At 43.7% G+C, this 14,195-nt stretch overlaps 1 protein-coding gene across 1 annotated transcript in view; it reads right to left on the reverse strand.

Moving 5' to 3' along the window:
- Positions 1-14,195, reverse strand: part of LOC106610997 (integrin alpha-9) — a 161,202-nt gene that overhangs the window by 101,079 nt on the left and 45,928 nt on the right. The window contains exons 9-14 of the mRNA XM_082978367.1: positions 12,704-12,841; positions 11,468-11,573; positions 8,384-8,478; positions 6,421-6,511; positions 4,059-4,104; positions 3,443-3,597 (exon numbers count right to left, since the gene is read on the reverse strand). Of these exons, the coding sequence (XP_082834493.1) occupies positions 3,443-3,597; positions 4,059-4,104; positions 6,421-6,511; positions 8,384-8,478; positions 11,468-11,573; positions 12,704-12,841 (631 nt within the window). The remainder of the gene's footprint in view (positions 1-3,442; positions 3,598-4,058; positions 4,105-6,420; positions 6,512-8,383; positions 8,479-11,467; positions 11,574-12,703; positions 12,842-14,195) is intronic.

Raw genomic sequence — 14,195 nt, forward strand, 5'->3', positions numbered from 1 at the left:
GGCTTTTTAATTGATAGCTATACATGTTTTTGCAGCAATTAGACTTAGATTACAAAACTTTCTCTGATATTGATCACCAATATTTTCATTTCCAAACAGACATTATTTTTCTGAAATCCGTGGAATGAATCAGCGTCGCGCATACACACACGCGTGCGCGCACACACAGTCTGCAGTAAGTGCCTCAGAGTGGTGAATTGCTGTAAAACAGTGGGAGGAACAGCAGCATACACCCCAGTCACAACCAAAAGGGTTCTGTGTGTGTGTGTGTGTGTGTGTGTGTGTGTGTGTGTGTGTGTGTGTGTGTGTGTGGCATTGATTAATTTCACGTGTGCACGCCTATGTGTGTGCGGGAGCGCCTTCCATGAGCTCACCCTGCCAGGCGGAAAGGAGGGGCGTTGAGTGTTCATTACCGGCCCAGGCGTCATTACCAAACAATACCAGCAGGTTACTTCCCTGTCCTGGGGGGATCAAGCATGACCAAACCCACAGACACAACCACAATACACCTAAACAGTCAACCAGGACCACACCTAAACCAAATATAACTAACCCAAGATAAACCACAGCCTGTAATTTCCAATGGGAGCAAATTAATCATAATGGGCAGAAAAAAGCAAAGAGGTGGGCAGAGCCAAGCACAAGCTAGCGAGATCCTATTGGCGTGTTTTAGCATGTATTTGCATATTTCCGCTACGGAACGCCTACTCTGAAGTGTGTGTGTGCAACAACTCAATTTGCCATTGCACTCTTTCTAAACAACGCATTTTTTTTACTTTGCAAAGGGGAAAGTCTACAAAACTTAGTCTACTCTGTTGTAACAGATTGTAGTTTTGGGAACAGAAAACTGTACGGAGATAAAATGTTTCATCGATGACAAAATTAGCCGAATGCCAGACAAAATCCATCTCGCTCCATTTTCTCCCACTGCCTGCCACCGGGCTTCCTCTCATCACCATATTTGGTAGTGAGTGGAAATGCCAAACGGATGCTTCAGATTTATATACTGAAAGAAATGTAAACACAACATGCTACAAATTTCAAAGATTTTACTGAGTTACAGATCATATAAGGAAATCAGTCAATTGGAATGAATTAATTAGGCCCTAATCTATGGCTGGGAATACAAATATGCATCTGTTGGTCACAAATACACTATATATACAAAAGTATGTGGACACCCCATCAAATTGGCTATTTCAGCCACATTGTATAAAATCGAGCACACAGATATAAAATCTCCATAGACAAACATTGGCAGTAGAATGACCTTACTGAAAAGCTCAGTGACTTTCAACGTGGCATCGTCATAGGATGCCACCTTTCCAACTAGTCAGTTAGTAAAATTTCTGCCCTGGTCAACTGTAAGTGCTGTTATTGTGAAGTGGAAACATCTAGGAGCAACAACGGCTCAGCCGCGAAGTGGTAGGCCACACAAGCTCACAGAACACGACTGCCGAGTGCTGAAGCGTGTAAAAATTGTCTGTCCTCAGTTGCAACACTCACTACCAAATTCCAAACTGTCCCTGGAAGCCACGTCAGCACAATAACTGTTTGTCGGGGCTTCATAAAATGGGTTTCCATGGCCGAGCAGCCGCACACAAGCCTAAGATCACCATGCGCAATGCCAAGCATCGGCTGGAGTGGTGTAAAGCTCCCACCATTGGACTCTGGAGCAGTGGAAACGTGTTCTCTGGAGTGATGAATCACGCTTGACCATCTGGCAGTCTGACGGACTAATCTGGGTTTGGCGGATGCCAGGAGAACGCTACCTGCCCCAATGCATAGTACCAACTGTAAAGTTTGGTGGAGGAGGAATAATGGTCTGGGGCTGTTTTTCTTGGTTCGGACTAGGCCCCTTAGTTCCAGTGAAGGGAAATCTTAACGCTACAGCATACAGTGGTGTTGAATTTGAACGCTGAGTGCAAGCCAGGACTAATCACCGAACCTCACTAATGCCCTTGTGGCTGAATGGAAGCAAGTCCCTGCAGCAATATCCCAACATCTAGTGGAAAGCCTTCCCAAAAGAGTGGAGGCTGTTACGGCAGCAAAAGAGGGGCCAACTCCATTTTAATGCCCATGATTTTGGAATGAGATGTTCGACAAGCAGGTGTCCACATACTTTTGGTCATGTAGTGCACCTTAAAAACAAAAAGGTAGGGGCGTGGATCAGAAAACCAGTCAGTACCTGGTATGACCAACATTTGCCTCATGCAGCGCGACATATCTCCTTCGCACAGAGTTGATCAGGCTGTTGATTGTGGCCTGTGGAATGTTGTCCCACTCCTCTTCAATGGCTGTTTGAAGTTGCTGGATATTGGTGGGAACTGGAACACAGTGTAGTACACGTTGATCCAGAGCATCCCAAACACGTTCAATGGGTGACTGGTGAGAATGCAGGCCCTGGAAGAACTGGGACATTTTCAGCTTCCAATAATTGTGTACAGATCCTTGTAACATGGGGCCATGCATTATCATGCTGAAACATGAGGTGATGGCGGCGGATGGATGGCACGACAATGGGCTTCAGGATCTCATCTCGATACCTCTGAGAATTAAAATTGCCATTGATAAAATGTGATTGTGTTCGTTGTCCGTAGCTTATGCCTGCCCATACCATAACCCCACCACCATGTGGCACTCTGTTCACAATGTTGACATCAGCAAACCTCTCGCCCACACAAAGCCATACACTTGGTCTGCAGTTGTGAGGCCGGTCGGACGTAAATTTTCTAGCAACAGCTCTGGTGGACATTCCTGCAGTCAGCATGCTAATTGCACACTCCCTCAAAACTTGAGACATCTGTGGCATTGTGTTGTGTGACAAAACTGCACATTTTAGAGTGGCCTTTTATTGTCCCCAGCACAACGTGCACCTGTGTAATGATCATGCTGTTTAAATCAGCTTTTTGATATGCCACACCTTCAGATGGATTATCTTGGCAAAAGAGTAATGCTCACTAACACGGATGTAAATACATTTGTGCACAAAATTTGAGAGAAATAAGCTTTTTGTGCGTATGGAACATTTCTGAGATGTTTTATTTCAGCTCATGAAACATGGGACCAACACTTTACATGTTGTGTTTATATTTTTGCTCAGTGTACATCCGGTAAAACTGGCTCATTGTTCTATCTGTGCCTGAACAGTCAACCAGGACCACACCATAACAGTCAGCCAGGACCACGCCATAACAGTCAACCAGGACTACGCCAGAACAGTCAACCAGGACCACGCCAGAACAGTCAACCAGGACCACATCATAACAGTCAACCAGGACCACGCCAGAACAGTCAACCAGGACCACGCCAGAACAGTCAACCAGGACCACGCCAGAACAGTCAACCAGGACCACGTCAGAACAGTCAACCAGGACCACGTCAGAACAGTCAACCAGGACCACACCAGAACACAGTTGTGTGTAGTTGTATTAGTGCTCACCTATCTGTCCTGGCAGGTGTTTTCCTCTGAAGAGCAGGCAGACTCTTGCGTTGAAACAGTTGAGGTGTTGTGGTCCCTCGTGACACTGAGGCACAGAGATGTTGATGGAGACAGGCAGGTAGATGGACACGTCCACAGTGATCACCGGCCGGGACCTAAACACCAAACATAACATGGTGTCAATGGACCTATAACAGGTACAATACATTATGCTGTCAATGGACCTACAACCAATACAATATGGTGTCAATGGACCTACAACATGTACAATACAACATGGTGTCAATGGACCTACAACATGTACAATACAACATGGTGTCAATGGACCTACAACATGTACAATACAACATGGTGTCAATGGACCTACAACCAATACAATACAGCATGGTACTGCAGTAGACACAGCCTGGAATTCATGTATTTCTGTGATGAAACATTTACTCTGTTCCACTGTATGTCTTCATACTACTATGTTCCACTGTATGTCTTTATACTACTCTGTGCCAATATCTACACTAGCATAGTCCCAATTACAATTGAGCAACGTACTGGGCCTGCATTCAAAGTGGTATGCTGATATGGACATTGGAACAAAGTCTGACTTACAACCACTTACCTCAATAACACCACGCTATCAGCCATAAAAGCACCAATGGTAATATCTGCAATGAAAGAACAACCAATGAGCACAGAAGATTTCTCTCATTCTTCGAAGATATGGCATGATGCACAAAGGTCATCATTAACAAGGGATGACCTTTGTGGGTCCTCATACCTGTTGCTTTCTGTTCTAGTTCTAAATGTCCACGATTGATGTGGAGCCCAGAAACCACTCAGAGTCAGACAGACAGGAGTGTTTCTGACTGACCAGTAACCACTCAGAGTCAGACAGACAGGAGTGTTTCTGACTGACCAGTAACCATTCAGAGTCAGACAGACAGGAGTGTTTCTGACTGACCAGTAACCATTCAGAGTCAGACAGACAGGAGTGTTTCTGACTGACCAGTAACCATTCAGAGTCAGACCGACAGGAGTGTTTCTGACTGACCAGTAACCATTCAGAGTCAGACAGACAGGAGTGTTTCTGACTGACCAGTAACCATTCAGAGTCAGACAGACAGGAGGAGTGAACAACGCAACAAAGCTCTTTGGACATTCTTTACTTTGTCTGCTGATTCTGAGTTCATTTTATGAATTTATTTCTAAATTTAATCAAGCAGGTACAGTTGAAGTCGGAAGTTTACATACACCTTAGCCAAATATATTTAAACTCAGTTTTTCACAATTCCTGACATTTAATCCCAGTAAAAATTCCCTGTCTTAGGTCAGCTGGGATCACCACTTTATTTTAAGAATGGAAAATGTCAGAATAATAGTAGAGAGAATTATTTATTTCAGCTTGTATTTCTTTCATCACATTCCCAGTGGGTCAGAAGTTTGCATACACTTGATTAGTATTTGGTAGCATTGCTTTTAAATTGTTTAACTTGGGTCAGACGTTTTGGGTAGCCTTCCACAAACTTTCCACAATAACTGAAAAAGCTTGTGCGAGCAAGGAGGCCCATTCCTCCTGACAGAGCTGATGTAACTGAGTCAGGATTGTAGGCCTCCTTGCTCGCACAAGCTTTTTCAGTACTGCCCAAAAATGTTCTATAGGATTGAGGTCAGGGCTTTGTGATGGCCACTCCAATACCTTGACTTTGTTGTCCTTAAGCCATTTTGCCACAACTTTGTAAGTATGCTTGGGGTTATTGTCCATTTGGAAGACCCATTTGCGACCAAGCTTTAACTTCCTGACTGATGTCTTGAGATGTTGCTTCAATATATCCACATACTTTTCCTCCCTCATGATGCCATCTATTTTGTGAAGTGCACCAGTCCCTCCTGCAGCAAAGCACCCCCACAACATGATGCTGCCACCACCGTGCTTCACGGTTGGGATGGTGTTCTTCGGCTTGCAAGCGTTCCCCTTTTTCCTCCATAACGATGGTCATTATGGCAAAACGGTTCTATTTTTGTTTCATCAGACCAGAGGACATTTCTCCAAAAAGTACGATCTTTGTCCCCATGTGCAGTTGCAAACTGTAGTCTGGCTTTTTTATAGCGGTTTTGGAGCAGTGGCTTCTTCCTTGCTGAGCTACCTTTCGGGTTATGTTGATATAGGACTCGTTTTACTGTGGATATAGATCATTTTGTACCTGTTTCCTCCAGCATCTTCACAAGGTTCTTTCCTGTTGTTCTGGGATTGATTTGCACTTTTCGCACCAAAGTACGTTCATCTCTAGGAGACAGAACGCGTCTCCTTCCTTAGCGGTATGACGACTGCGTGGTCCCATGGTGTTTCTACTTGCGTACTATTGTTTGTACAGATGAACGTGGTACCTTCAGGCATTTGGAAATTGCTCCCAAGGATGAACCAGACTTGTGGATGTCTACAATGTTTTTTCTGAGGTCTCGGCTGATTTCTTTTGATTTTCCCATGATGTCAAGCAAAGAGGCACTGAGTTTGAAGGTAGACCTTGAAATACATCCACAGGTACACCGCCAATTGACTCAAATTATGTAAATTAGCCTATCAGAAGCTTCTAAAGCCACATCATTCTATGGAATTTTCCAAGCTGTTTAAAGGCACAGTCAACTTAGCATATGTAAACTTCTGACCCACTGGAATTGTGATACAGTGAATTATAAGTGAAATAATCTGTCTATAAACAATTGTTGGAATAATTACTTGTGTCATGCACAAAGTAGATGTCCTAACCGACTTGCCAAAGCTATAGTTTGTTAACAAGAAATTTGTGGTGGTTGAAAAATGTGTTTTAATCACTCCAAACTTAAATGTATGTAAACTCACGACTTCAACTGTATATAATAACGACATGAAGTTGAGACGTAGGTCCTAGGTGTTTCATTAGCCCTACACCTAGTGTTGGCTATGTTGCATCATGTTTGTATCGTACTGTATAGTATGACCATACCTGGATATCCATTGCTGTCCATGTCCACATTGCCAGAGATTGATTGGCCGAACATCTGGAGGGCGGGGTTAATGCTCTGTCCAGACAGTCTCTGCAATGAATGATATAAAATGTGAGATAGAACATATACATACATGCAAGCACACACACTGACCTGTCAGACCAACACTAGAGAACACATTACTGTAGCAGTAGGGATCAGCGTCATACCGCCTAACAGTTTGAAGCACCAGTCTTCTACCACTACTATAACAGACCACTGTCTGCTACCACTACAATAACAGACCACTGTCTGCTACCACTACAATAACAGACCACAGTCTGCTACCACTACTATAACAGACCACAGTCTGCTACCACTACAATAACAGACCACAGTCTGCTACCACTACTATAACAGACCACAGTCTGCTACCCACTACTATAACAGACCACAGTCTGCTACCACTACTATAACAGACCACAGTCTGCTACCACTACTATAACAGACCACAGTCTGCTACCACTACTATAACAGACCACAGTCTGCTACCACTACTATAACAGACCACAGTCTGCTACCACTACTATAACAGACCACAGTCTGCTACACCTACTATAACAGACCACAGTCTGCTACCACTACTATAACAGACCACAGTCTGCTACCACTACTATAACAGACCACAGTCTGCTACCACTACTATAACAGACCACAGTCTGCTACCACTACTATAACAGACCACAGTCTGCTACCACTACTATAACAGACCACAGTCTGCTACCACTACTATAACAGACCACCGTCTGCTACCACTACGATAAGAGACCACAGTCTGCTACCACTACTTTAACAGACCACTGTCTGCTACCACTACTATAACAGACCACTGTCTGCTACCACTACTATAACAGACCACAGTCTGCTACCACTACGATAAGAGACCACAGTCTGCTACCACTACTTTAACAGACCACTGTCTGCTACCACTACTATAACAGACTGAACAAGGATGGGGTTGGAGAAGACTATTACATTTCACCTGATTCTGTATCTCTGTATCTGTCAGTAGATAAAGCTGATGGACTACTGATGGACCCTACTCCCTATGTAGTGCACTACTTTGACCTGGGAGATATTGGCTCTGGTGAAAAGTAATGCCATTTTGGACTCACACTGTATAATGTTTCATGGGGCTAATATCCAGTGTGGGGATCCAGTGTTCTGCGTTTCCTTTGTTTTGCACTCATGTGTTTGTGTGAGTTGAAAATAGATGAGTACTTTGTACTGGACTACAGGCTAATGAAAACACACTCCTGTGTGTGTGTGTGTGTGTGTGTGTGTGTGTGTGTGTGTGTGTGTGTGTGTGTGTGTGTGTGTGTGTGTGTGTGTGTGTGTGTGTGTGTGTGTGTGTGTGTGTGTGTGATTAGATGAGGATGAGTGCTTTATACCGACTACATGCTAATGAAAACAAACAACAACCTGGGGGACTGATGTTCATGTAAGATGTGTGTGTGTTAGTAGAGAGTAAAATCTCTTCCCAGGATAACATTACCACCTGGGTCATTATAACACATTGGTCAGAGGCTGCTTTGCTTCCCAAATGGAACCCCAATCCCTATTCAGTGCACATAGGGCTCTGTTCAAGAGTAGTGCACTATAGGGAATAGGGTGTACTTTTGGATGCACACAGAGAGTGATACTGCTGTTGTGTCAACATAGATGGAGCTGTGATCTTATCTTTATTGCTAACACAATACGGTGTGTGTGTGTGTGTGTGTGTGTGTGTGTTTGTGCGCGCTCATTAAACTAGAAATTAAAAACAGATGAAAATGATATTTTATGTTGTTGGTCTCAAACACCAGGGACATAATGTTTCAATTGTCTTCTATCTCTTCCTCCTATTCCAGCCTATACTGGTGGTATATGATGCACCCAAGGTGTTGATTACTTGTTGTGTCTAACCATTGAAAGTGTCTTTACCATAGAATATTTGGCGACGATTCCTGTGGCATCACCATGGTAAATGTAAACCGCTCCACCGTAGTCATCTTCTTTGGGTGCTCCTATGGCCACATCTAGAGAGGCAGAGAGAGAGAGAGAGAGGCAGAGAGAGAGAGAGGCAGAGAGAGAGAGAGGCAGAGAGAGCGCATTTCGTTTTTTGCTCTAGCACTACACATCTGATTCAAATAATCAAAGCTTGATGATGAGCTGGTTATTTAAATCAGCTGTGTAGTGCTAGGGCAAAAACCAAAAACTACACCCAGGGGTGGCCCCAGGGCTGAGTTTGGGAAACCCTGTCTTAAAAGACAAGTCTTGTCAGTGCCCATAAACCCCAATATGAGACCTCTGTGAGAACCATAAAGCTGAAGGCAAATCGATCATACTTCGTCTGCATCCAAAATGTCACCCATAGGTAGGGCTCTGGTCAAACGTTGTGCAATATGCAAGGAATAGGGTGCCATTTGGGACGAAGACTACGTCCCCTTATCCTCCCTCGCAACAAAACCTGGAAATTGCCTTTTTAAAACAAAAACACTTTTTCAGTGATATTGTTATAGCATGCCTCAGCGAAAAGTGAATGTTTTAAAACTGAATCATATCATGGATAAGGAATTCTTCAAGGTTTATAATGTGATTTAGCAACATACATGTTGGCTACTAAGTACCTCATCATATTTATTTTACATTGTCAAATGTGGGGTGTTGAAAGCTGAAAGAAATTCTCACTTTAAACATCCTGAATGTAATTGTTGGGTATAAAGTTATTGTATGGCTTATCTTTAACTTTTCTAGTGAATTAGTCTTATCTAAAAAGCTGGAATCATATCAAGTGGAAATTGGCTACAGATTTTGCTGCGGGCATTCAAAAATCTGCATAAAAACAATATGCACATTTTCCCACCAGAGATGTTTCCATTAAATTGACATAGTGCACTTAAAATAACTTTTGCGGTTAAAATCCCATGTACCAAATAAAAAGCACAAGTTAAATGGGTTTCCATCGCATGTCAAACTCTACTGATGGTTTTGTCACAACAAAATGATGTGTTAAATAGCGAATGTGCCCACTCTGGTATTGGCACGTGTGCTCTAGCCAACAGCTCAGGTATAGCCTACCTGATGAGATTATTATGGACAAAAACAGCAAGATTATTTTCATATGTCAAACGGCAGCTAAGCATCGATCATCATGTCACCAGAATAAGACCCTCAATATTTATTGGAAAGGAGCATCAAGATCGTCACCTTGCGCTTTCACCACCCTGTGAAGTTCATCAGAACTTATTTCATCTGTAGCCTAGTAAACTGCATGCTTTCCTGAGTTGAATTGGGAGGACCACACAACATATCATCTGTAGCCTAATAAACTGCATGCTTTCCTGAGTTGTAGTGGGAGGAACACACAACATGTCATCGCGACTCCAAGTTTAATTCGATATGATGGTTATTATATCAATATTTGCACATAAAAGTGTTTCCACCACCATTTCTCACATAATTAATTTCAGCGACACAAAAAGATCCCACCTTGTCTAGTGTATTTTGTTTTGTCAACATTTGGAGAGTTTACTGACAAATGTTCTGTTTCCATTAGGCCTGTCATGCAATTTTTTATCCAACATGTACTTTACTCGCATAAGAAGTTAGATAGAAACCTGGATACATAGTAAATGTTTCCACTCCAGCCCTCAAACAACACTGCTAGTCGGTACAACACCAGTGTTCTAACAGTAGATTCCTCATCAGATAATGGGAGACAGTGTAAATGTTCTCCAGTCTATCCAGTCCTAGCCTTAACTCCAATCACAAACCTTTAGACTATTCCAGTATGAAACACACGCCAAGAAAAACCTTCTTTAGACTATTCCAGTGAGTGCCAGGAAAAATAGGCTGGGTGTGTGTACGCTATATCTGGTTGTGTGTGCGCTATATCCAGGTGTGTGTGCGCTATATCCGGGTGTGTGTGCGCTATATCCGGGTGTGTGTGCGCTATATCCGGGTGTGTGTGCGCTATATCCGGGTGTGTGTGCGCTATATCCGGGTGTGTGTGCGCTATATCCGGGTGTGTGTGCGCTATATCCGGGTGTGTGTGCGCTATATCCGGGTGTGTGTGCGCTATATCCGGGTGTGTGTGCGCTATGTGTGCGCTATATCCGGGTGTGTGCGCACTATATTCGGGTGTGTGCGCGCTATATCCGGGTGTGTGTGCGCTACATCCGGGTGTGTGTGCGCTATATCCGGGTGTGTGTGCGCTATATCCGGGTGTGTGTGCGCTATATCTGGGTGTGTGTGCGCTATATCTGGGTGTGTGTGCGCTATATCTGGGTGTGTGTGCGTTATATCTGGGTGTGTGTGCGTTAAATCTGGGTGTGTGTGCGTTATATCTGGGTGTTTGTGTGCGTTATATCTGGGTGTGTGTGTGCTATATCTGGGTGTGTGTGCGTTATATCTGGGTGTGTGTGCGCTATATCTGGGTGTGTGTGCGCTATATCTGGGTGTGTGTGCGCTATATCCGGGTGTGTGTGCGCTATATCCGGGTGTGTGTGCGCTATATCCGGGTGTGTGTGCGCTATATCCGGGTGTGTGTGCGCTATATCCGGGTGTGTGTGCGCTATATCCGGGTGTGTGTGCGCTATATCCGGGTGTGTGTGCGCTATATCCGGGTGTGTGCGCGCTATATCCGGGTGTGTGCGCGCTATATCCGGGTGTGTGTGCGCTATATCCGGGTGTGTATGCGTTATATCTGGGTGTGTGTGCATACACATGCGTTAAAGGGGGATATGCTTCCTGAAGAGCCCCCTTCTCCGTAAGATAATCCAAACAGAATGTCTCAGAGAAAAGCTTTTGGACTTTTCTAGCATAATATTGTGGAACAAAAACTGTATGACTAAGCTATATCACATTCCAGAAACATTGTCAACTAGACCACTTCTCATAAAAATAATTTAATATTCATGAGTTTGGTATTTGTACAACAATAGTGGAGGTTTTAGGAGTGGACACATTTTCATAAGCATACATTCTATACTTGACAACACAGTGAGTTAGTTGAGAGACACTTACCTTGGTACCCATCGTCATCAATGTCTCCGATTGTAGTGATACACTCTCCAAAGTGTGCACTGTAGGCATTATCACCATTTAAGAGTCCAGCTTCCTCCATCACACCCTGCAATTAGAGTCAGACAGGGGTACGGTTATGACGTGACACAACCTATTACTGGGGAACGGTTATTACGTGAATCAACCCATAACTAAAGGGGAATGGTTATGACATGACACAACCCTTTACTTTAAAGGGCAATGGTTACTATTATAATTTTTTATTTATTTAACTAGGCAAGTCAGTTAAGAACAAATTCTTATTTACAATGACGGCCTACACCGGTGAAACCCGGACGACGCTGGGCCAATTGTGCGCAGCCCTATGGGACTCCCAATCAGGGACTGTTGTGATACAGCCTGGATTCAAACCAGGGAATCTGTGATTTCGCCTCTAGCACTGAGATGCAGTGCCTTAGACTACTGCGCCACTCGGGAACCCCAGTTATAACTGACAACTAACTGAAATACATCCAGTTTTCTCCTATACCATTTAAGGAACTTTCTGTACAGATATAGTTTTTTAACTTTCACTAAAAACTCAAATTACCAAACTCACCGTAATAACCTCCAAGACTAGCTAGTTACAACATCCTAATGATAACTCACCGTAATAACCTCCAAGACTAGCTAGTTACAACATCCTAATGATAACTCACCGTAATAACCTCCAAGACTAGCTAGTTACAACATCCTAATGATAACTCACCGTAATAACCTCCAAGACTAGCTAGTTACAACATCCTAATGATAACTCACCATAATAACCTCCAAGACTAGCTAGTTACAACATCCTAATGATAACTCACAAATATAACAGGACCAAACACAGACAAAGTTAAGCAATCACCACTTTCAAAGCAAATACTTTTCTTTAAGTTAGTAACATTTTGCTAATCAGCTGGTCTGACATGGACAGATTAACAACCTATAGAGGTCATAGAAATTATTGCTGCACGCTATAGGCAGCCATGTTTACATACGGAGTGCTAGACACAGGTTAACTGGAGGACTAGAATATACGGTTCATTGCACATTTCTCAAATTTTTCAGAAATCACATTTACAGAATTCCTAGATGTAAGATTCCCTCCTTGGTCATTCCCTTCCGAATATCCCACAACATGGGCCATTTCAGAAAGTTCATAACATTTTCGAACCCTATTCCTGTTCAAGCCAGATCTCCCTTCCCACTCACGTTGCCCTTGCTGAGGTAGACAGAGACCTGTCCCTCGTCCCGTAGCGTGCTGTGCATGGGCGCTCCAACCAGTAGGTCCGACAGGCCGTCCCTGTTCAGGTCAACTCCACATAACGAGGAGCCAAAGTAAGAGCCCATCTGTAAAATAAACAAGCACAGCCACACAGACATACAGCATTGGGTCAGACATCACATCAGTGAAAATACATGACTTTGTATTCATCTTTTCTAAAGTTATAGACGGACGCAGCACTAGTTAGTGGTTACTTAGACAAACCCAGCACTGGTCAGATCACATAGTCAAGGACCGCTTTTCAACAAAAAATGATGAATGGTGTTGATCTAGTATAATGTTGTATCTGTCATGTGAATTACGTGTGTATTTATTAGCCACAACTGAAGTTCCCGCTGGGAAAAATATTCTCCTCTCCCCTGCTCTCCTCTCCTCTGTCTCCCCCGCTCTCCTCTCCCCTCCCCTATCTCCCCTGCTCTCCTCTCCTCCATTCATTGCCTAGCAGGTCTGCTTTTCTGCATGCCATCAAGATAGACATGCACTTCCTTTAGTTTCATCATCCTCTCCCTCCACAATCTGACAAGATTTATTTTCCCTTTCATATCTCGACCAATATTAACATAATATTTACAAAACGTATCTCTATTTACCAAGATGTACTTGTTATTTAAGCTTAAAACCATGTGAATTGCACTCCCTAGCTGTGTGGTTCCTGGCCAGACGAGGTATGTGTCCCAAATGGCATGTCTTTCCCTATATAGTGTACTACTTTTGACCAAACTGTTATTTGGAATGCAGCCCAGAGCCTCCTTCCCTCCCATTAGCTAACCACTGCTGCTATCTAGAACACTACATAGACAGCATAAACAGCGTGGTGCTCCTGAGAAAACAAAGAACTAGCAGCCTGCCATGTTTCAGCTACACCAGCTGAACTAGCAGCCTGCCATGTTTCAGCTACATCAGCTGAACTAGCAGCCTGCCATGCTTCATCTACACCTGTTATGAACTAGCATCCTGCCATGCTTCATATACAGCAGCTATGAACTAGCAGCCAGCCATGCTTCATCTACAGCAGCTATGAACTAGCAGCCTACCATGCTTCATCTACACCTTCTTTGAACTAGCAGCCTACCATGCTTCATCTACACCAGCTATGAACTAGTAGCCTACCATGCTTCATCTGCACCAGCTATGAACTAGCAGCCTACCATGCTTCATCTACACCAGCTATGAACTAGCAGCCTACCATGCTTCATCTACACCAGCTATGAACTAGCATCTTGCCATGCTTCATCTACACCAGCTATGAACTAGCAGCCTGCCATGCTTCATCCACACCTTCTATGACCTAGCAGCCTGCCATGCTTCATCTACACCAGCTATGAACTAGCATCCTGCCATGCTTCATCTACACCAGCTATGAACTAGCATCCTGCCATGCTTCATCTACACCAGCTATGAACTAGCATCCTGCCATGC

The sequence above is a fragment of the Salmo salar genome, chromosome 01, assembly GCF_965601325.2.
Source record: "Salmo salar chromosome 01, fSalSal1, whole genome shotgun sequence".
Lineage (NCBI taxonomy): Eukaryota > Metazoa > Chordata > Actinopteri > Salmoniformes > Salmonidae > Salmo > Salmo salar.